The 23,893-nt window shown below is 40.0% G+C and overlaps 1 protein-coding gene across 1 annotated transcript in view; it reads right to left on the bottom strand.

Annotated features, from left to right (window-relative positions):
* Window positions 1-23,893, bottom strand: part of ZMYND12 (zinc finger MYND-type containing 12) — a 34,359-nt gene that overhangs the window by 7,013 nt on the left and 3,453 nt on the right. The window contains exons 2-7 of the mRNA XM_030867365.2: window positions 16,368-16,509; window positions 15,520-15,691; window positions 7,851-8,020; window positions 5,403-5,525; window positions 2,799-2,910; window positions 1,423-1,572 (exon numbers count right to left, since the gene is read on the bottom strand). Coding sequence (XP_030723225.1) covers window positions 1,423-1,572; window positions 2,799-2,910; window positions 5,403-5,525; window positions 7,851-8,020; window positions 15,520-15,691; window positions 16,368-16,509 — 869 coding nt within the window. The remainder of the gene's footprint in view (window positions 1-1,422; window positions 1,573-2,798; window positions 2,911-5,402; window positions 5,526-7,850; window positions 8,021-15,519; window positions 15,692-16,367; window positions 16,510-23,893) is intronic.

Here is a 23,893-nt window from a genome sequence, read left to right as displayed (position 1 = left end):
TAAAATGCAATGGTATCTTAAATAGTGATTCATGCTAAGGAAAAAAATAAAGCAGGAAGGGGAACAGGAAGCATTAATGGTGGCAGTGGGGGTTTGCCATTTCAGACAGAGGGCAGGGAAAGCTTTACTGAAAAGCAGACAGCTGAGTCCAGACCTGAAGGAAGCGAGGTGCCAATCCTTAGTAGATAGAGGTGTCCCTTTTCTCTAAGGACCTCTTGCAGACCTAACACCCTTAACACACCTTGGGGGAATGACTTCCTTGAATGGAAAATGAGACCCTGAAATGTAGAAAAGAGGCTTTGTCCACTGTAAACTTGGAGATACAATGGAAATGTTCCCTGTTCCCTAACCCCTCTCACCCCCATCCCACATAGGGCCACTGTCCCTCTTTTGTGCTCCCACAGGGCCCTGGGCTTTACTATCACACTCTATTTTAACCCACAGACTGGGAGCTCTTCCAAGCCCTGGTATACAGTAGGTGCTTAGTAAAAGTTTGCTGATGAAAGGAAAGAAGGAAGAAAGGAAGGGAGGAAGGGAGCGGGGTAAGGACATCTTAAATTTTCCCATGTCACCCACACAGAAAGACCTCCTCCAACCATCCTCCCTCCTCTCTCCCCTTGTCTGCTTTACTTTTCTTTGTAGTGCTTTTCACTCTCTGAAATTATATTACATATTTATATGTTTACTTGTTTATTGTAACTTCCCCTCCTCCAGAAAAATGTAAGTTACTTGGAAATAGGGAACTTGGCTGGTGGTTCACCACTGCACCCCCAGTCCCTAAAACTGTGCCTTGCAAATGGTAGAACCTCAATAAATACCTGAATGAATGAGTGGATCAGTCAATCAATAAATCACAAACCCTGAGATATGCCACCTGCTGTCTACAAGAAATTGGGCAAGCAATGGACCCTCTCTGTGCCTTAGTTTCCTTATCTGTAAAGTGGGAATAATAAAATACCTTCTTTGTAAAGTTAGTATGAGAATTAAATGTGATAATTCATGTAAAGTACTTAGGCTAGTGACTGCCACATAAAAAGCACTCAAGAACAATTATCTTCTGAATTATTATTTCTGCCTGGATCCCTCCAGCAACAGGAAACTCACTACCTGAGTATGGTTAGAGCAACTACTCCAACCCCCCAAGGACTCCCCAGAGCCCTTCTTCCCTGCAGGCTTCCCAGCACCGCCCCAGCCTCAGTTAACCTGTGCAACCCTAGGGTGGCCCCCTTGAGGGAAGAAGAGAACCCCATTTCCATTGTGCAGGTTGGACTCAACACATAAGAAATGTCATGAGCATCTGAACTTTTTTGGAGTGAAGGCTTACTCTGAGGGTAAAAGCTAGTGCAGTTGGGCAAAACACAGCTGAAATCAACTAGAGGAACTTCTCCCTCCATTTTAGACATGCTTCTTTTCTAGGGGAACTTGCCTTTGAAGAATTCACCATCAGGTAGTAAAGCATGAACAGGATTTTTAGAACAAAGATTGTTTTTTGGGGGGCTTTGTCAGATGTAGATTCTCGAATCTTCAAGATTGAAGTCAGGATCTGAATGGCTTCTGCTTCCTGGGCTTCATCTGTGATGGAAAGAAAGGGAGGAAAGAAGAAACAGGCCCTAGGGCAGCTGCATCTACCCTCAGGGATAAGCAACCTGTTAGGGCACCTGTCCTTCAGGCAGTTCACCAGCTCTGCCCAGCGTGTCATTATCAGAGTAACCTAAAAAAAGCAAAACAAAACAAAAAACAAAACTCATTCCTACAGGTCCCAGAGTTGCTTAGCTTTCTTTCTTTCAGAGTCCTAAACTAGATCTCTTAGGCCCCCAATACAGGGAATTTGTCATGGTGGGATTTCTTGGGTCCAACTCAACTTCCATTCTATAGCAAGAGGAGGGAGCCGGGGCTTCTGGCAGCCACAGCACCTTCATTCCTCTTCCCCAAATCCAGAGATGCTTAAGCAGTAGCCTTTCTGCTTTTCCCCATGTGAGGCTAAGCTTAGAGAAAAAGACAGAAAAGACATACACTGTAATGTTAAGGTTGGCTTCTATGGATAGCTATGATTTCTGAGTTTTCTACTTTAACATGAACTGCTTTTATAATAAGAGAAAATTCAATAAAATTACTAATTTTTTGAATCTTAGCTCAAAAATTCTCCTCCAAGAAGTCTTCCCTCTTCAACACCATCCAACTGTCCTCACCTCTTCATTCTGGGACCCAGCTTGTAATATAAGTTGTACTTGTAGAAGTTTTCTTTTCTTTCACATAGTTTCTGTCTCACCCACTACACTATATGTCTCTTTTGAGAAGAAACTAGATCTTCCATCTCTTTTTATGATCTCAGAGGGAATGATGCTGTACTCAGCCTTCAGCCGTTTGCTGAGCTGTGGGTAGAGAGATGAATCAGACTCAGCCCTGCCACTGAGAAGTTCACTGTCCAGTAAAGGAAGAGGATAAAGCACCAGAACAAATGAGCAATGGGACTTCCGTGTGGAGTCTGGAGAGATAACACATAAAAAACGGATGCTCTGCAGGAATCTCAGGGGGCTCCGGCAGGGTCTTTTTTTCCTCCAGATCTGTCCCTTAGTAACTCCCCTGCAAGTCTGTGTGTGACGCTAGGGACCTGAATTCTTCCCACCGCTCGTCACATCTCTTTGATCCCCCTGTCTCAGTTTGCCCATTGGCAAAATGGGAAGGTGGCACTGATGTGCCCCACGACAGGCACAGCTGCTCTCCCTCTGAGGGGAAAAGTCTGTGGATCAGAAGAGATGAAGTCACTGCTCTGCTTGCTGGGGAGAACTGCCACTTACCCAAGCCAGTGTCGGTCTCAAATTGTTTGCCTAGTAGATCTACTTGTTGGGTGCGAGCCTGTGAGAGGACTTGATAGTGATTGTTCAAATATTTATTCCAGATCTCAGAGACCTGTTGGGAAAGGAGATGGTAATCAGACAAGCAAGCTGGACTTTAGCCATTGGACCAGCCAGCTGAGAGGGCAGCACCTCTGCCCAGGCTTCCTGCCGGTCTGCAGACTCCCTCTCTCGTTGTGCCTGAAGGCAGTGGGAGCCTTAGGAGCCCAGAGGTGCTTGGCCAAGGTAAGTGTGACAAGTGTTGGGCTGCAAAGGGCACATGGAGGGCTGACCTGGGGACAGCCCTGGTGGGGTCTAATTACAATGGCTACCATGTGTTGAGCACATACAACTACCTTTACATCCTCCCAACATCCCAATTACGGTCGTATTCTTCTTACTCCCATTTCATAGATCAATAAACTGAGGTTCAGAAAAGTTAAGATCACTCTTGACTTTTGGTAAAAGCTGCTATGTGGCACAGCCAGGATTTAAATTCAAGTCTGCCTGATTCCAAAGTTCATTTTTTTCTCAGCTGCACAACAATGCCTCTTCTTCAGAAGTGGGTCTAAAATATGAATAAACAGTCACCACTTGACAACCAATATCACACACAGAAATTGTTGTTTGCTAAGTAAGGTGTTACTATATGAAGATAACCAACATTCTAATATATTGGAAACAGTTTTTTAAGGAAGGTCCATACTGTTCTCCATAGTGGTTGTATCAATTTACATTCCCACCAACATTGCAAGAGGGTTCGCTTTTCGCCACACCCTCTCCAGCATTTATTGTTTGTAGATTTTTTGATGATGGCCATTCTGACCAGTATGAAGAGATACCTCATTGTAGTTTCAATTTGCATTTCTCTGATAGTTAGTGATGTTGAGCACATTTTCATGTGTTTGTTGGCCATCTGTATGTCTTCTCTGGAGAAATGTCTATTTAGGCCTTCCACCCATTTTTTTTTTTTTTTTTTTTTTGCGGTACTTGGGCCTCCCACTGTTGTGGCCTCTCGAATTGTGGAGCACAGGCTCCGGACACGCAGGCTCAGCGGTCATGGCTCACGGGCCTAGCTGCTCCTCGGCATGTGGGATCTTCCAGGACCGGGTCACAAACCCATGTCCCCTGCATCAGCAGGCGGACTCTCAACCACTGCACCACCAGGGAAGCCCCACCCATTTTTTCATTAAGTTGTTTGTTTTTTTGATATTGAGCTGCATGAGCTGTTTGTATATTTTGGAGATTAATCCTTTGTCAGTTGCTTCATTTGCAAATATTTTCTCCCTTTCTGAGGGTTGTCTATGACCCAGCAATCCCACTCCTGGGCATATATCCTGAGAAAACCATAATTCAAAAAGACGCATGCACACCAATGTTCACTGCAGCACTACTTACAATAGCTAGGACATGGAAGCAACCTAAATGCCCATCAACAGCGGAATGGATAAAGAAGATGTGGTAGATATATACAATGGAATATTACTCAGCCATAAAAAGGAACGAAATTGGGTCATCTGTAGGAGATGCATGCACCTAGAGACTGTCATACAGAGTGAAGTAAGTCAGAAAGAGAAAAACAAATATCGTATATTAACACATATATGTGGAATCTAAAAAACTGGTATAGATGGTCTTATTTGCAAAGCAGAAATAGAGACACAGATGTAGAGAATAAACGTAGGGATACCAAGGGGGAAGATGGGGTGGGATGAATTGGGAGATGTGGATTGACATATATACACTATTGATACTATGTATAAATAGGTAACTAATGAGAATCTACTACAGAGCACAGGGAACTCTACTCAATGCTCTGCGGTGACCTAAATGGGAAGGAAATCCAAAAAAGAGGGGATATATGTATACATACTTTGCTGTACAGTAGAAACTAACACAACACTGTAAAGCAACTATACTCCAATAAAAATGTTTTTTTAAAAAGAGGAAAATATTGTATAGACTTGACAATCTACAATTGGAATAGATACATACTATTCTAAAAGATTTAAATTAAAACTATTTAAAATTAAAAAAAAAAAGAAGCCTAGCACTTTAGACTCTGTCAAGGTCACCTTCTCTTGCAACTCAGCCCCAAATCATCTGACAGTAAATATATATATATATATATACAGTTTAAAATCTTTCACAGGTAAAGATGGACATTTTAAAGTACTTTCATGTTCTTTGATCCCTTCACAGGACCTTTCAACAATTAGTTTCACTTAAAAACTTCATCTCCTCCTTTATCCCACACCTCAGTATGCCCACATTAGCTTGCTCCTAGGGATATGACAGGGTATCTGGCAGCCTATTTGGAGGGGTTTGGTTCTTACTGACCCATAAGCTATTATTTGTTAATTGCTCTATTGATACTAAGGACTAAACTATTTTGGTAGTGGAGAAACCAGAAGAAAGAAAAGTGGAATATATCATGAATCAAGCTATGTGATTTTGGGCAAGTCACTTCATCTGTCTGTGCCTCGAATATCTCATGAATGGTCTGACACCAGTTGTAAGATACAAGGCCTAAGTATCAAGGCTCAGCTCCCATATTCCCCAGCTCACCTTGGTGTACAATGTGTCTGCCAGGTCCAACTTTTTAAGGCCATAGAAGATATTAGCCAGGTAGAAGTAGCCTCCTGAGGTCCTGATGTGCTCTGTTCCAAATGCACAACTGGCGAAATAAATCTATAGCAGAAGGAAGAAAGAGAGTGCTTGAGTTTTCTTTGTAAATCATATATCTTATAAAGGACTTGTATCCAGAATCTATAAAGAACTTTTACAACAGCTCAGTTAAAACATGGGCAAAGGATCTGAACAGATAACATGTCACCAAAAAGATACATCAATGGCTAAAGCACGTGAAATGATGCTCAACATTATTAGTCACTAAGGAAATGCAAAATAAAACCCACAATGAGATACATCTTCACACATACTAGAACCGCTCTAATCAAAAAGACAGAAAATAACACTTATTGGCAAAGTTGTGGCAAAAGTGGAACTCTTGTACATGCTGGTGGGAATATAAAATGATGCAGCCTCTGTGGAAAACAGTTTGGCAGTCCTCAAAAAATTAAACAGTTTTACCACATGACCGAGCAATTCTATTCTTAGGTATATACCCAAGAGGAATGAAGACACGTCTTCACACAAAGACTTGTACACAAATGTTCACAGCAGTATTATTCATAATAGACAAAAAATGGAAACAACCCAAATGTCCATCAACTGGTGAATGGTAAAGAAATTGTGGTATATCCAGATGATAGCGATAAAAGGAATGAAATATTGATATATAAACAACGACACGGGTGAATTTCAAAATAATTATGCTAAGTGAAAGAAGTCAGATGCAAAAGGCATCATTTATTTAATAATGATTTAATATAAATCATTCATTTATATTAAATGTCCTAAAAAGGTAAATCTAGAAAGACAGAAAGTGGGAATGAGAAATGACTGCAAATGGATATGTGGGCTCTCTTTAGGGTGAAAACTGGATTATGTTGATGGTTGCACAGCTCTAAGTTTACTAGAAATCATTGAATTGTACACTTAATTGTACATACCATTGACTTTTATGGTATGTATCAATAATGCTGTGGTTTGGTTTGGTTTGTTTTTAGGTTAGGCTGAGCTTGATCTAATTCTTAACTATGTGACCCAGCTCAAGAGAGAGTGTGCTTCTGCTTGATTTGTTGAAGGCTGTGAAGCACAGAGAGGAAGCACAAATGAAGAAGTGCATTGGTCAGGCTCCTAGGTGGAAGTAGATGTCACCCTCACAAGTATCAATATTCCCTGAGGCTAGTATAATGAAAGAATTATTTACAGAGACGTGGAAGGGGTACGGAACCAAGAAGAGTTAGTGAAGCACTAGGGACTATCAGTAGCAAGAGACCGTTTACAGTCCAAACTCCTGAGAAAACCAGGGGAGAAAGCAGGGTTACCAGGGCCCAGCAAGAGCTAGAGCTGTGGAGGAAGGCTACCTGACAGAAGCCATGGCCATGAGGAACACTGGCCCTGCAGGGACTGGGCTGGTGCAGAAAGGCAGCAGAGTAAATACCTCACCTCTCTCTGCTCCCAACTTCCACTCCTCTGCCATGCCTTTCACTCTCCAAACCCAGTGAGGCCAGAGAGCAATGGAGTCCACCGAGGTCAGCCTCCCAGGGAAGAGTAGGGCAGAGAATGCATTTGGCATAAGGGGATATGGAGAATAACCAGCACAACAATGTTTCCAGCAAATTTAGGGGCATCGTGCAGTGGCAGGCAACCAGAGGGAGGGTTGCCCAGTGGAGAGGCTGAAGAGAGACCCAATCTGCACGGAGACTGCAGTCTGATTCTAACCTCATCCAAGTTTCAGGCTCAGGAACTCTTCCCTCTGGTAATATTGTCCAATACTGAAATCCTAACAGAAACCTCATGAACGTGGGAAGAACAGCTCAGTCATCACCCTCATCAACCTATCTAACATCGGTACAGAGTTTTAGAGTTTATAAAGCACTTTCATATACCTCCAGCTCATTTAAATGTAATAACCACACTCTGTAGTAGAGACGTTGATGTTATTTATCAAAATCACAGCCAAAGTACTGCCCATGTCGGGCCCTCTTATTCATCGCTGCAATGACCCAATGAGGCAGAGACTATTTTATGATTACTGTCTTACAGGTGATGAAAGACGTTAAATAATTTATCCAAGTCTGTGTGGCTGGTGAAATGGCAGAGCTGGGACCAGGAGTAAAGCCCTGCTCTTAACCAGGATGCTCTTCTGCCTCCCTTTATCATCCCCCAAGCAATTGAGGCTTGGGAAGTGATGTGACCTGGACAAGGATGCACAGGCAGAAAGTGGAAAGTCTTGAATTCAGGTCGTCAGAATTGTGTTCTTGCTAATACTCCACCAAACAGACAGTTGTACACAGAAAGTTTCAGAGAAATACTCAGTAAAAAGAAAACAACAACAAACAAACAGAGCAGTTCTCAGAAACAATCGGGTGTTATTAATTTGTTTACATCATTGGCCAGATGATAACGGGCTTCCTCATAGTTTTCCTTAGCCATGTAGAGAAGCCCCAGGTTCCGATGCAGTAAGGAGTGGGTGGCATAAGAACATTCAGCCGATTTGAGGACTGTCCACTGCGCTTGGGATAGATACTCCTCAGCCTGGACGATCCGGCCCAGACCTACCCAAAAGAAATAAAGATTATAATCCATATCCTAGCCAGAGATACATGATGAAATACGAGTCATCACCTATTCACTCATTTATCCATTGACTTGAATACTTACTGACACACAAAAACTTGTACGTGAATATTCATAGCAGCCTATTCATATTAGCCAAAATATTGAAACAGCTTAAATGTTGGTCAACTGATGAGTAAATATACAAAGTATAGCCTTTCCCTATTCATGAGTGGCATATTATTCAGGCACTAAAGGAATAAAGTACTGATACATACTACAACATGGATGAACCTTGAAAACATTATACTGAGTGAAAGAAGCCAGACACAAAAGGCCACACATTGTATGATTTCATTAATATAAATTTTCCAGAATAGGCAAATCAGAAAGTGGATTGATTAGTAAGTGGCCCAGGACTGTAGGCATGGGAACCGAGGTATGACTGCTATTGGTATTGGGTTTCATTTTGGGGTGACAAAAATGTTCCCGAATTAGATGCGATGATGGTTGCACAATCTTGTGAATATACTAAAACCACTGAATTGTACTTTAAAGGGGAGAATTTTATGGTACATGAATTATATCTCAATTTTAAAATATATGTATATGTATATTTGATACTTTTTATGTGCCAGACCTTGTGTTAAGGGATAGGAATTCAAAGATGAATCAAAGCCATTACTCCTGAAAAATGTACAGCTTGGTTGGTGGAATGCGGACATGAAAACAAGTATATTTGTAATATAGTGTAAATGCAATGATAGTAACATTATAAGTTTTGGAAGTGGAAGAGAGTAGGAAGTGTTTAATTCTTTGGATGGGGTAGAGAAGGACAATGGAGTGGGGAGAGGCATGGTCAGTGTTATGGACTGAATGTTTGTGTTCCCCCCAAATTCATATGTTGAAGCCCTAATCCCTAATGAGACAGTATTTTGAAGTGGGGCCCTTGGGAGGTAATTAGGTCATGAGGGTGGAGCTCTCATGAATGGGATTAGTGCCCTTATAAGAAGAGACAAGAGAGAGATGATCTCTCTTTTGGCCATGTGAGGGTATAGCAAGAAAAAGCGGCTGTCTACAAGTTAGGAAGTGTGTTCTCACCAGACACCAGCTCTGCTGGCACCTTGATCGTGGACTTGTAGCCACCAGAACTGTGAGAAATAAATGTTTGTTGTTTAAGCCACCCAGTGTATGGTATTTGTTATAGCAGCCAAGCTAAGATAGTCAGAAAAGTCTGAGCTAAGTTTTGAGGATGAATATAAGTTTTCTAGACAGTTAAGGGAGGGAGGGCATCTCAGGGAGAATTAACACATATGCAAAGTCTTAGAGATATGAAATGGTGTGCTGTGCTTAGAGAACTATATATTGGCCTGTGATGCTGGGGCACAAAGTATAAGGGATCAAGTGGCAGGAAATGAGGCTAAAGAGGTAGGCAGGGCACAGATCACGGAGGGCTTAGGAAGTCGTGCCAAGGAGCTTGATGCATGTGGATAAAAACTAGAGGATTTTCAGAAAGGGAGTGATAACCGGATTTAGATTTAGAAGAGTCCTCTGGCACTATGCCAAGGAGAGACCAGAAGGGAGGAGGAAAAGGAAAACACTCACTAGAAGACTTTTGAAATAGTTCAGGCATGTACTAGACCCTGAACTAAGGCAGCGAATGAAGATGGAGTATATAAAAGAGACATTCAGGAGCTAGAATGGTTATGTGGTTAACCATTTCATGTGGTTAAGTGAAAGTCACCTTTATTTCTAATATTCAAATACTCTTGACCCTTAACTCTTTTTGTTTAGTTGTGAAAGAAAAAAGAAAAGGTCATGAAGAACCTAGCGTGGGAAGGGTAAGCTGTGACAAAGTGAGAGAGTGGCATGGACATATATACACTACCAAACGTAAAATAGATAGCTAGTGGGAAGCAGCCACATAGCACAGGGAGATCAGCTCGGTAGTTTCTGACCGCCTAGAGGGGTGGGATAGGGAGGGTGGGAAGGAGAGAGACGCAAGAGGGAAGGGATATGGGAACATATGTATATGTATAACTGATTCACTTTGTTATAAAGCAGAAACTAACACACCATTGTAAAGCAATTATACTCCAATAAAGTTGTTAATAAAAAAAGACAAGAAAAAAAAATAAGAAGATACGTAATAGTTTCCTGCCTACACTTGCCTCCTAGGAAGGTTGTCAGAAGTGAGCAGAAAACTACTTTGAGAACGTTCTGCAGAGCAGGAGACAGGCCCTGCGTGTGAAGGGTTCTGTGTGATGGGTGCTGCAGCAGAAATGGCATCAGTAAAGGGTCAGGAGATGAAGACACGGATCCCTCACAAGTCAACCTTCTGTTCTTCTTGTGCTTCCTCCCAGGCCTACTTCACATGTAAGCATTGCTTTATTCTGGTTGTAATCATACCTCTCTGAATTACAGGAGAGGTGAGGAAGAAGCAGTCAACAAGAGGTAGCAAGTAACTGCCTGACCGATGCTCACACTAAAATGGGAAAATATTAGATCAGAATCAAGGGGCCATGGCCCATGATCCTGGCTCATGTTACTTAAATAGGCGAGCCACATTTTCCATCCGGGTTTTGCTTAAAAAAATAAGAGCTTTAGACTGAGGCCCTGTCAAATTTAAGGAAGCAAATGACTCTTAGCTAAGACATTTATCTTGGGAAACAGTTGGTAGGGGGCATTGATATGTATTGGAAATTTACATGTTTCGTTGTCCAGTTCTCATTTACAGAGGTATTGCTGAAAAAAGGAAGGCCCCCAGGTCAAGCTGAACCACATCTAAACAAGCATCAGTCCCAAAGGAAAAAGCCTACTTGCGAGCAAAAAACTACAAGGCTGCATATTCAGAGAGCAGGGTATAATGAGGTGAGAAGAACAAGCTGTGACAAGCGGGTCAGAACTAAGATTGTGACCAGTGAGTGGGTAAGTTCAGGCATGCCCTCCTACATACAGTGTTTACCTGGAGAGGTGTAGGGATGGAGTAGAGGTAACAGAGACCTAAAGTTGCCAAAGGAAGTGAGACTATCCTGAAGGGTGACTTTCAGGGTATATGCGGTAGAGAGAGAAGGGATGGCCAATTCATGGAGCAGTGGTACTTGTCTTAAGGGTGAGACACAGCAGGCTTACACTGGGTTAGTGGCAGATCTGAGAGACATTATGGGGGAAGATGTTGCAGGACTTGCGGATGAAAGTAAAGGAGCACAGAATAAAACAGTCACAGACGATTCAAAGGTGTGGCTGTGAGGCACTCAGGGGAAGCAAAAGGAATCATTTACTGAGGGCCTGCCTTACCCTATGCCTTACACATGCCTTACACTAGGCTAGGCCATCTGCATCTGGGATTTAAGTCTGCCAACAATCCTGCAAAAGAAATATCAGAGGAGGAAACCGCACATTCATTCAACCCTATATTCATCTAATCTGTTGAGTCTCTACCACTCTGCCGGATGCTCAGTGCATGCTGGATCCCTGACCTTAAAAAGTTCACAGTTGAGTGAATTCGTTACACAATAAAGAAACAAAAAATGAAGTGATAGGAAGGAAATGGACAGAACACCGTGATCAAAAAAGGCACAGAGAAACCTACTTTGGATGATTAGGGAACACCTCTCTGAGAAGGTGGCGTTTAAGCAGGTACCTGAAGGTTGAAAAGAAATCAGCCATATAAGAGGGAGAAAACAGCATTCCAGGTGGTATGTGTGAGAGCCCTAAGGTAAGAAAAAGCTTGATGACGAGGATACACGGCTAGTAAAGAGTTGGAATTTGGGCTTCCCTAGTGGTGCAGTGGTTGAAAGTCCGCCTGCCGATACAGGGGACACGGGTTCATGCCCTGGTCCGGGAAGATACCACATGCCGCGGAGCGGCTGGGCCCGTGAGCCATGGCCGCTGAGCCTGCACGTCCGGAGCCTGTGCTCCGCAACGGGAGAGGCCACAACAGTGAGAGGCCCGCGTACCGCAAAAAAAAAAAAAAAAAAGAGTTGGAAATTATTACCTAGATTCTCCCGGTTCCAAAACACTAAAAACAGTGGAGGAAGATGAGTAAGGTGGCTCCTCCTTGAAGAGTTACTGAAAATGTCATTTCTAGTGCGTTAAAATTCCAAAGCTTTACTTTGAAAAAAAGTATGAATGCCTCTTATTTTTCCACTCCAGTCTGGAGGAACCTCTAAGGTGGGAGAGGCATGTCCACAGGGGATGTGATTTATTTAGACTTTCAAAAAGGTTGGCAAGGTTTTAAATCAGTAACTGTGGGAGTTAGAATGAAACCTTCCATTTAGACAGCACTTTTCTGCTTGCAAAGCACTTTCCTGTCCGTTATACATAAATTCATTTAAACCTCAAAACAATCCTGTGAAGTGGACTCAGATTCAACAAATGCTTACATAGTTCCCATTTAGGTGTCAGGTTCTAAGGAGTTCTTGAGTACCTTCCCTGCACTAAGTACTGTGCTGGATGTAAAGACACTCCGAGGAGAAAGAATAGACAGAGTCCCAGTTCTCCCTGAACTTATGGTCTAGTGCAGGAGAGGAACTTTAATTAAATAATCTCATCAAAAAATGTATAATTATTATCAAAGTAAGTGCCCAGAAAAAAGAAAGAGGTTTCTAAGTGGATACATAAAAAGAGACCTGACCCAATCTGGGGGCTTGGGAAAGGGTTCTAATCAGGGGGTGGTGACTCAAGCTGAGACCTGAAGGATGAATAGGAGTTAGTTAGGTGAAGGGGGGGGGGGAAGAGAAGTGGGGGGAGTGGCTAGAGAAGAACCTTCCAGAACAAGGAAGCATCACAGTGCTTCTGAGGAACCGAGAGAAGGCCAACACAACTGAAAGGGAGAGAGAAAAGAATGAGAGGTGAGGTAAGAGAATTCATAAAGGCTGGACCAAACAGGGACTCATAGCTTGCTTTGGGAACTTGGTCTTTATTTATTGGAGTGACTTGGTCACATTTTGTTTGGAGACCAGGTTGGAAGGAGGCCAGGGAAGATGTGCAGAGACCAGTTGGCAGGTAGTAATCCAAATAAAAGATGATGGGATTTAGGCTAGGGTGACTTTTCCAAAATCCCATAGCTAGTCAGTGTCAGAGATAAAGAGAGCCTGGGCTGTATTTCCTTGTCCGGTGCTCTTCCACTAGCTTGGGAGGAGGGACAGTCCAGAATGGCGAGTCAGATCTGACTAGGGTAAAGAGGGCATTCTTGCAGCTAAGTGGCCTGGTATGAAGTCGGAGCCCAAACCAGTGAGGAGGGGGTCCATACAGAAGAGGCATCCCAGAGTAGGAGTCAGAGCCCCCAAAAGGAGAGGAGGGCATCTGCAAGGGGAAAGGATAGGATTGGAGATGGGAGGTTGGCTCATACAGGGTAACCAACTAAATATATAAATACATCAATGAAAATGGAAGCCAGCATTCTCACTGTCAGAGAAGGGAGCTATAAACATGAAATGGGAGAAAATGAGATTGAACCCTGTGGATTTAAATGTACTCCTGTGGACCCACGATCATATACAGATACAGATGTAGAGACGGAGATGGAGATTTAGAAATAATGCACATATACACATTATTATATTTACACATGTTCCCTAATTCTGTCCATTGAGAGCCTGGGAGCAGCCATACCTCAATAGCAACGAGTATGTCCAGTGCACAACTCCTGGCTTCTAAATTCCATTTTCTGCTAAAACAAATCAGGGCTCCTTGGAGGTATGTTCCAGAAAGCAGGAAAGTGATCAAAGAACAATGGGGAAGAATTCCCTGGAAGTACAGTGGTTAGGACTCCACACTTTCTCTGCCTAGGGCTCAGGTTCAATCCTTGGTCGAGGAACTAAGATCCCACAAGCCATGTAACCAAAAAAAAAGAACAATGGGGATGTGTTAAGGAGACACAGAAGCCAGTGTGATGGGCTGCCACCTGCCAAATCAAGGACAGTTTGAACATCAAATTAATGATAGTAATGGACTGTAACCCACTAAATAAAACAGGAAAACAACAGTCTATGTTGATATAAATAAATAAATGAATTCATTGAAAGTTTGTTGAGGAATGGAATATTTATATAGTTCCAAATACCTCTCTATAAAATACTTATTCATTGCAAAGAGAAGAAAGAGTAACTTTACAGAGAAGAAGCCTGGCAGACACCACCTTAATAAAGTAACTTAAATGAACATCATCAATCATGGGACAAAATAAAAACAGGTGCCAACTTATAGGATGGGATGAGAAGAACACAGCATCACTTCAGTGATATTCCTGCCAAAGACACATCACCTCAGTCCAGTCATGAGGAAACATCAGAGAAACTCAGATTGAAGGACATTTTGTAAAATAATTGGCCTTTAATCTTTGAAGGCGTCCAAGTCATAAACGTCAAGGAAAGATTGAGAAACTATTCCAGAATGAAGGAGACTAAAGACACATGGCAACAAAATGAAAAGTGTGATTCTGGACTCTGCCCGTTTGCTGTAAAGATGTGATTGGGACAACTGGAAAAGCTGAATGGGGTCTGCTCAGTAGATAATCATGGATGATAGTTGTATTGTGGTCAAGAAGGAGACGTCTCTGTAGGAAATACATACTGAAGTAGTCAAGGCATAGGGCATCAAGTAAGCAACTTACTCTCAGATAGCTTAGGGAAAAAGTTCTTTGTACTGTATTTCCTACAGTTTTACTTTTTAAAAAGTTTTTTTTTAATAGTGGCTGTTAAGATATAAAGTAGTAGTACAGTACCTAAAAGGCTATCGATGCTCAAAAATGTTAATTCCCCTCAAAAATGCTAATTCTCCTGTTGTAGCAACCACCATGTGTGATGTCTGTGCCCTGCTCTCAGAACTGCCTCTGCCGTCCATAGGAGCAGGTTCCTATTTTCGTGTTTGAACTATGTGACCCTGACACAAAGGTAGATACAGATAGATGCCGCCGTCAAGCTGAGTCAACACAATTCTTTCTTCCAGGAATTTAACATTGGAAATCAGATGCTAATTAGTTTCTATAACCCACCTTGAACCTGGAGGATATGTAAATTCAATGTAAATTCAGCTACATCTGACATTTTGGGGTAGCTGTCTTCTGCGGTGAGAATAGGGTAGAAAAATCTGGTCTGCAGAGGTGGAAAATAAAGCAGATGCAGAGAGAGAAACCTAGAAACAGAGACAAGAAACAAGACCCCAAGACCCAAGAGACAGAAACAGAGACCACCAGCCTTGGTTTGTTATAGCATTCTGAGTTTAGTATCTCATGAAGTCTCATTTCCCTTAGGACACCTCAGCGTCCTAATAAATTTCCTCCTTTTGCTAAGGCCAGCTAGAGTGGATTTCGTTCAGTTTTACCAAAAAGTCCATGACATCTCCTTCCCCACCTTGTGCCAAACTTTACAGCAATCCTGCTCTTCCACAAAAGGTATCTTGGTGCCACTGCCAAAGCTGGGTATTTTGGCCACTGATATGACCCAGTATAGCACTTCTTACAGGCTCCAGGGTGTCTCAAGTCAGTTTCACTTACCAAGGCTGGCCTCGGCCAACAGCAGGTAGGCAGGTACCAGCTCTACTGAACTCATGCCATGAACACTCATGCGGAAGCGAAGAGAGTGCAAAGCTGCTGGGACAGCATCTTCATGTTTTCCTTCAAAGATATATTTCTGGGCTACGGTGTAGCAAAATTCGATCAAATGCTTCTGTGGAAAAAAAAAACTAGACTCTCTGAGACAGTCTAAGGGTAAAAGGCAATGGTGGATATAGGTACACCTGGAGATAGGGCCAACACCTGATGACCTGCTCGAGAGCACACAGTGAGCCTGCCTGCATTGAGGCGGACATGAGACCCAAAATAGGTGATTAAAAAGGCAAACTCTGGACTGTGAGTTCCTCAAGGTCCAGGAACAAGTATCTTCTCATCTTAGGTTGGTGCTTGGCATAAATGAGTGCTCAATATAAAATTATTAAATGATTATTATTCTTACATTTTTAATAAAATTTTAGTTTAGCAAAGCTGTAATGTCTCAGGACAATCTAAAATGTTCTGTCTTTCTATTTGAGTTAATTTTGAAAGAAACATATTTTTCCTTCTGGAATTATCCTGCTTCACTAATATCACTAATATTAACTAATATAATATTAACTAATATTAACTAATATATTAACTAATATTCACTAATATAACTAATATTCACTAATGCTGCAGGTTTTCAGTAGATATGTGGAGAACAACAATGGTATTGAGGACATAAAGACATAAAACCAAGTCTCTGCCCTCAGAGGTTATAGTTTAGTGACCTCGCACAGTACAACCTTTTCCCTGGGCAGGTTCTCTGCACCCGTGAGTTAACCCTGCAACCGTCCTATAAGCCCTACCTGCCGCTGCTGCAGCTGCTGCAGGCCATGCTGCCGTTCTTCCTCTGAGTTGTAGAAGGGCATGGAAGTGCGCAGGGGAATCAGGAGCTGACATATCTTCTCATGGATGCTGCCCCAATCAGCTCTTTGATGAACCACACCACTGACAACGAAAACGTGGACTTCATTATCTTTACCTTTGGCTTGCCCACTGGTTCTCCTGGCCCTACTGCTGGCCCAGCCCTAGAAACTAGAAAAGTAAGCCCAACACAAACCAGGCAGGGAGCCCAAAGTCATTTCCGACACAAATCGCTTTTCCTTCACGTGGTTATTGGGTGGCGGTGTAAAAACCAGGGGTGCGGGAGGATGTTGTTTCTGCAGGCAGTTATATGCTATGGTTATTCTGCTTTTCTTCTTCATTAATGACAACAAAGACAACTTTAACTCTGCATGGGTCTAAGGTCATTTTCAAAATACCTGAACACTGAAGCTGATGAATTTAAGTGTCTTTTTCTTAGGGAAAGGAAAGAAATTTACATTTGATGAGGCTCTAGGAGACACTTTCCCTGTAATTAGTATATATACCAATTATAGGTATATATATATATATCAATTATAAGTATATATAACAATTATAGGTGTGTGTATATATATATATATATGTTGCATGGCTTGGGAGAGCACCATTTGCATTGTCTTCTGTGCTCTAGGAGGGCCATTCACATAGAATACACTGTGAATGCCCTCCAGTCCTAGTGGTGCAGCAGGTGGTCATGAAAGTAACTGTTTAACTTTTTGAAAACAAGACAAAATCATTATTTTTTTAAGGCAAGGAAGCACAGGTGTCAAGAGTAAGTAGTTACTCTAGGCCTGTACTCCAAAGCCGGTCACTTTTTAGTTCTCCAGAGGGAAGCATTGTGGCAGTTTGGTATACAGCTTTTCTGACTGTTTTATATGCATATTTAGTATTTTTTAAACACTTAATTGGACAGCACAAATATAGAACATTTGCATCATTGCAGAAAAATTCTATTGGACAGCACTCCTACAGAGAATCTACTCCCATTCTTTTTTTTTTTTTTTTTTTTAATGGCCGTGCCACGTGGCTTGCAGGATCTTAATTCCCCCGATCAGGAACTGAACCCACATCCTCAGTAGTGAAAGCGTGGAGTCCCAACCACTGGGCCACCAGGGAATTGCCTCCTATTCCTTACATAATTGCCTCTATGAATGACTCCCAAATCCATTACCTAATCTGACCCTTCCTCCAAATATGTTTATATAATTGATACATAATTGATATTGATATATAATTCACATACAATAAAAGTCATCCTCTTAAAGTGCACAGTTCAATGTTTTTATTATATTCTTGAGGTCATATAGCCATCACCCTATCTAATTTCAGGGCATTTTCATCACTCAAAAAAGAAACTCCATTTATTCTAGCAGGTACTCTCATTCTTCCCTCCAACCACTGTTGCCCAGAAGCCACTAAATCCATTTTCTCTATGCATTTGCCTGTTCTGGACTTTGCATATAAATGGAAACACACAATATGGCTTTTATGTCTGTATTCTTTACTACTGAATACTATTCCACTGAATGGCTATATCATTTTTTGTCTATCCATTCATCAGGTGGTAGATATTTGGGTTGTTTCCAGTTTTTGGCTATTATTATTAATGAACATTTGTGTACAAGTTTTTGTGCGAACATATATTTTCAATTCTCTTGGGTACACCTAAGAATGGAATTGCTGGGTTATACAGTAGCTTTATGATTAAACTTTTGAGGACTGCCAAACTGTTTAACATAGGTTGTACCACTTTACAATTCCACCAGTGATGTATGAGGGTTCCATTTTTTCTACATCCTCGTCAATGCTTGCTATTTTCTATCCTTTTTTATTATAGCCATTATAGTGTGTGTGAGGTAGTATATCATTGTGGTTTTATTTTGCATTCCGTTAATAACTAATAATGTTGAGCATCATTTTATGTGCTTATTGGCCATTTGTATATCTTATTTGAAGAAATGTTGATTCAAATCCTTTGCCCATTTTTTTAAACCAGGTCCTTTATCTTTTTATTTTTGAGTTTTAAGTGTTCTTTGCATATTCTGGATAATAGATCCTTAACATATATGATCCGCAAATATTTTCTCCAATTCTGTGGGTTGTCTTTTCACTTTCTTGATAGTGTGCTCTGATGCACAAAAGTTTTTCATTTTGATGGTGCCCAACTTATCTATTTTTCCTTTGGTTCCTTGTGCTTTTAGTGTCATATCTAACTGTTCCCTAATCCAAAATCACACAGATTTACAACTACGTTTCCTTTTAAAAGTTTTATGTTTTAACTCTTATATTTAAGTCTTTTTGAACATGGTGTAAAGTAGGGGTCCAAATTCTTCTTTTGCATATGGATATCCAGTTATCCCTGCACCATTCGGAAGGGACCATTCCTTACTTAATTAAATGGTCTTGGCACCCTTGTTGAAAATCAATTGACCATACAATTAATCTACAACTAAGGAGACAAAAATATACAATGGAGAAAAGACAGTCTCTTCAAAAAGTGGTGCTGGGAAAATTGGACAGCTACATGTAAAAGAACATTCTCTAACAAACACCATATACAAAAATAAACTCAAAATGTATGTAAGACCAGAAACCATAAAACTCCTATAGGAAAACATAGGCAGGAACACTCTCTGACATAAATCACAGCAATATTTTTTTGGATCTGTCACCTAAAGCAAAGGAAATAAAAGCAAAAATAAACAAATGGGACCTAATTAAACTTAAAAGCTTTTGCACAGCAAAGGAAACCACTGACAAAATGAAAAGACAACCTACTGAATGGGAGAAAATATTTGCAAATGATATGACCATCATATATAATCCATCATATATAAATAGCTCATACAACTCAACATCAAAAAAAACAACAACCCAATTAAAAAATAGGAAGAAGAACTGAGTAGATGTTTTTCCATAAAAGGCATGTAGATGGCCAATAGGCACATGAAAAGATGCTCAACATCACCAATCATCAGTGAAATGCAAATCAAAACCACAATGGCTATCAACAAAAAAGAACACAAGTAAATGTTGGCAAGGATGCAGAGAAAAGGGAACCCTCATACACTGTTGGGGGAAATGTAAATTGGTGCAGCCACTGTGGAAGACAGTATGGAGTAGTCTTAAAAAACTAAAAATAGAATTACCATATGACCCAGCAATTCCACTCCTGGGTATATAGCCAAAACAAAAAAAACATTCATTTGAAAAGATACATGCACCCCAATATTCATAGCACTATTTACAACTGCCAAGATATGGAAGCAACCTAAGTGTCCATCACCACATGAATGAATAAAGAAGATGTGAGATATATATACACACACACACACACACACACACACACACACACACACACATACACACACACACACACACTGGAATACTGCTAAGATAAAATGAATGAAATTTTGCCATTTGCAGCAACATGGATGGACTTGGAGGGTATCATGCTAAGTGAAACAAGTCAGACAGAGAAAGACAAATACTGTAATGATATCACTTATATGTGGAATCTAAAAAATACAACAAATTAGTGACTATAACAAAAAAGAAGCAGACTCATTGATATAGAGAACAAACTAGTGGTTACCAGTAGGGAGAGGGGCAATATAGGTGTATAGGGTTAAGAGGTACAAACTACTATGTATAAAATAAGTTACAAGGATATATTGTACAACTTGGGGAATGTAGCCATATTTTATAATAACTATAAATGGAATATTACCTATATTTCAATTTTTAAAAACTGAAAAAAAAAGAAAAAGAAAATCAATTGGCCATAGATGTATGTGCTTATTTTTGGACTCTCAATTCTATTCCATCAATCTATAGGTCTATCCTTATTCCAGTACCACACTATCTTTATTACTGTAGCTTTGTAGTAACTTTTGAAATTGAGAAATGTGAGTTCTCCAACTTTGCTCTTTTTTGAGATATTTTTAGCTATTCTGGGTCCCTTTCATTTTCATATGAATTTTAGGATCAGAGTGTCCATTCATGCAAAAATGACAATTGGAATTTTTACAGGGATTGCATTGAATCTGCAGATCAAACTGTTTCATATTAAGTCTCCCAGTCTGTGAATATGAAATATCCTTCCACTTATTTAGGTTTTCTTTAATTTTGTTCCACAATATTTTGTATCTTTCCAGTGTATAAGTCTTGTACTTCTATGGTTATTCCTTTATTTAAAGTGCTATTGTAAATGGAATAGCTGTCTTAATTTCATTTTTAGATTGCTAGTATACAGAAATATAACTGATTTTTGCATATTTGTCTTGTATATCCTGTAACCTTTCTGAATTCACTTATTAGCTCTAATAGTTTTTTTGTGGGTTCTTCAGGGGTTTCTCTATATAAGATCATGTCATCTGTGAATAGAGGTACTTTTACTCCTTCTTTTCCAAGCTGGATGCTTTTTATTTCATTGTCTTCCCTAATTGCCCCAACTAGAACCTCTAGTACAACGTTGAATAGAAGTGGTGAAAGTGACATTCTTCCCTCATTTCTGATTTTACAAGGGAAAGATTTTATAGACTTTGACTATTAAGTATGATGCTAATGTTGCGTTTCTCTATGGTTCTTTCATAGATACTCTTTACCAAGTTACAGAAATTCCTTTCTATTCCTACTTTGTTAAGTATTTTTATCATGAAGAGTGTTGGACGTTGCCAAATGTTTTTTCTGTATCTATTGAGATGATTATATGATTTTTTTCTTTATTCTATTAAGATGATGTTTTATATTGATTGATATTCATATGTTGAACCAACCTTGAATTCCTGGGAGAAATTCCATTAGGTCATGATATATAATTCTTTTTATATTCTGCTGGATTTGGTCTGCTAGTATTTTGTTAAGGATTTCTGAATCTATATTCATAAGGGATATTGGTCTGTAGTTTCCTTTTGATGTTTTTCTCTGGTTTTGGTGTTAGGATAATATCGGCCTCATAAAAAGTTGGGAACTCTTCCCTCTTCTTCTATTTTCTGGAAGAGTTTGTGAAGAATTGTTAAGTCTTCTTTAAATATTTGACAGAATTCACCAGTGAAATCCTCCTGGGCTTTTCTTTGTGAAAAGTTTTTTGATTACTTAGCTAAATCTCTTTATTTATAGACCTACTCAGATAGTCTATTTCTTCTTGAGTAGTTTTGGTAGTTTGTGTCTTATTAGGAATATATTTCATCTAGGACTTCAAATTTGTTGGCATACAATTGTACATAGTATTCTCATAATCCCTTTTATTTCTGTAAAGTTGGTAGCAATGTCTCCACTTTCATTTTCTTTTTTTAAATATTTACTTATTTATTTATTTGGCTGAGCCTGGTCGTAGTTGCGGCATGCAGGATCTTCGTTGAGGCATGCGGGATCTTTCGTTGCAGCACACAGGATCTTTAGTTGCAGCATGTGAACTCTTAGTTGCGGCATGTGGGATCTAGTTCCCTGACCAGGGATCGAACCAGGGCCCGCTGCATTGGGAGCGCAGAGCCTTAGCAACTGGACCAGAAGGGAAGTCCCTCCACTTCCATTTTCTGATTTTAGTAACTTGAGTCTTCTTTTCTGGGTCAGTTTGTCAATTTCGATCTTTTTAAAGAAACAACTTTTGGTTTTGTTGATTCTCTGTATTGTTTTCCTATTCTTTATTTCATTTATTTCTGCTGTAATCTTCACTATTTCCCTCCTGCTAGCTTTGGGTTGAGTTTGCTCTTCTTTCTCTACTCTTTAAAGTATAAGACTAGGTTATTGGTTTGAGATCTTCCTTCTTTTTTAGCATATGTGTTTACAGCTATAAATTTCCTTCTAGGTACTGCTTTCACTGTGTCACATCAGTTTTAGTATGTTGTGCTTTTGTTTTCATTTTACCTCAAAGCATTTTCTAATGTCTCTTGTGATTTCTTCTTTGACCCACTGGTTGTTTGTGTGTGTTATTTCTACACATTCATAAATTTCCGAAACTTCCTTCTGTTATTGACTACTAATTTCATCCCATTGTGGTTGAAGAACATACCTTGTATATTTTCAATCCTCATAAATTTACTGAGATTTTTTAATGATCTAATAGCTGGTTGACCCTGGAGAATGTTCCATATGCACTTGAGAAGAATGTATATTCTGTATTCTATAAATGTCTGTTAGGTCTAGTTCGTTTATAGTGTTGTTCGGGTCTTATATTTCCCTGCTGATCTCTTGTTCAGTTGTTCTATTCATTGTTGAAAGGCGGATATTGAAGTGTCCAACTATTACTATTGAATTATTTCTCCCTTCAGTTCTGCCAGTTATTGCTTCATGTATTTTGAGACTGTGGTTGGATGCATACAATCACAGGTTACTGCATTTCTATTGCCTATTATATATTTTTATTTAAATGTGAGAAAGTTAGCTATTTGATTCCATTTATACATAGTCCAAAACAGGTAACAATAACCTAGGGCAGGGATTAGCAAGGTTTTCCTTGCAGCCAGATAGTAAATTTTGGGCTTTACGAGCTACTTGGTCTCTGTTGCAACTACTCAACTCTGTTGTTGTAGCATAAAAGCAGTCATAGACAATACATAGCTGTGTTCAAATACTCTCTCTCCTTCCTTTCTCCTGGGACAACAGAAATGCGATAAAGTATGTTCTTTATAAACTGTGACAGCTCTCATAGACATGACAAAAAGCATTTTTAAGGGTTTTTTGATAGAGAATTATTGAAAACAAATCAATAAAAGCACTTAACAGCCAGAATAAAGAAATAGGTGACTTCCACAGGGTATTTATTTAATACGGGCTTACTGAGTAATTGTGTGAGCAATGGAAATATTAACTTACTTAACTGCCTGAACTGTTCTTCTACTGACAGCATCTGCATATCTTTCCCTTCTAAAGAAAGGGTGCATATTTATATGTTCCTGAGCTCTCTCCTTATTCATCTGTATCACCCTTCACAACCATCACAGGGTCATGCATAAACAAGGAGTTGAAAAGTATGCTTTCAAATTAGGGCTCACAATCAAATAGCTTGTGGGCCAGACATGTTTTGTTTGGCCATTACCATGTTTTTTAAACTAACGTGAATGTTGTTAGGCGGGGCATTCATTCTCCAGTTCACCATAGATCTTACTATTGAATGCCACTTCACTGTTTTCTCTTCCTGGACAGTGAAAGCATTTTAATTTGTGCCCCATATGTTAAATGAAAGGAAAAAATATTGCAAATTACTCTTATCTATATGCTACGACTTAATAACCTATAGTATTGAAGCCTCTTTCACCTATAATGTTTCACTGTGTACTTTAATAAAAATGCCTTCTCTTAAAAATGTTCTATGTCCTGGGAACATTCTCACAATCCAACACAGAATGATATGCACAAGATTACACAGAGTGTATAAAATAAATGTATTTATAGGAAAAGAACATGAAGAAATTCACCAAAATGTCAGGCTATTAATTATCTGGGTTGTGAGATTATGGCTTATATT

The sequence above is a fragment of the Globicephala melas genome, chromosome 1 (genome assembly GCF_963455315.2).
Source record: "Globicephala melas chromosome 1, mGloMel1.2, whole genome shotgun sequence".
Lineage (NCBI taxonomy): Eukaryota > Metazoa > Chordata > Mammalia > Artiodactyla > Delphinidae > Globicephala > Globicephala melas.
The sequence above is the reverse complement of the archived record's forward strand: the minus strand, read 5'-3'. Positions and strand labels throughout refer to the sequence as shown.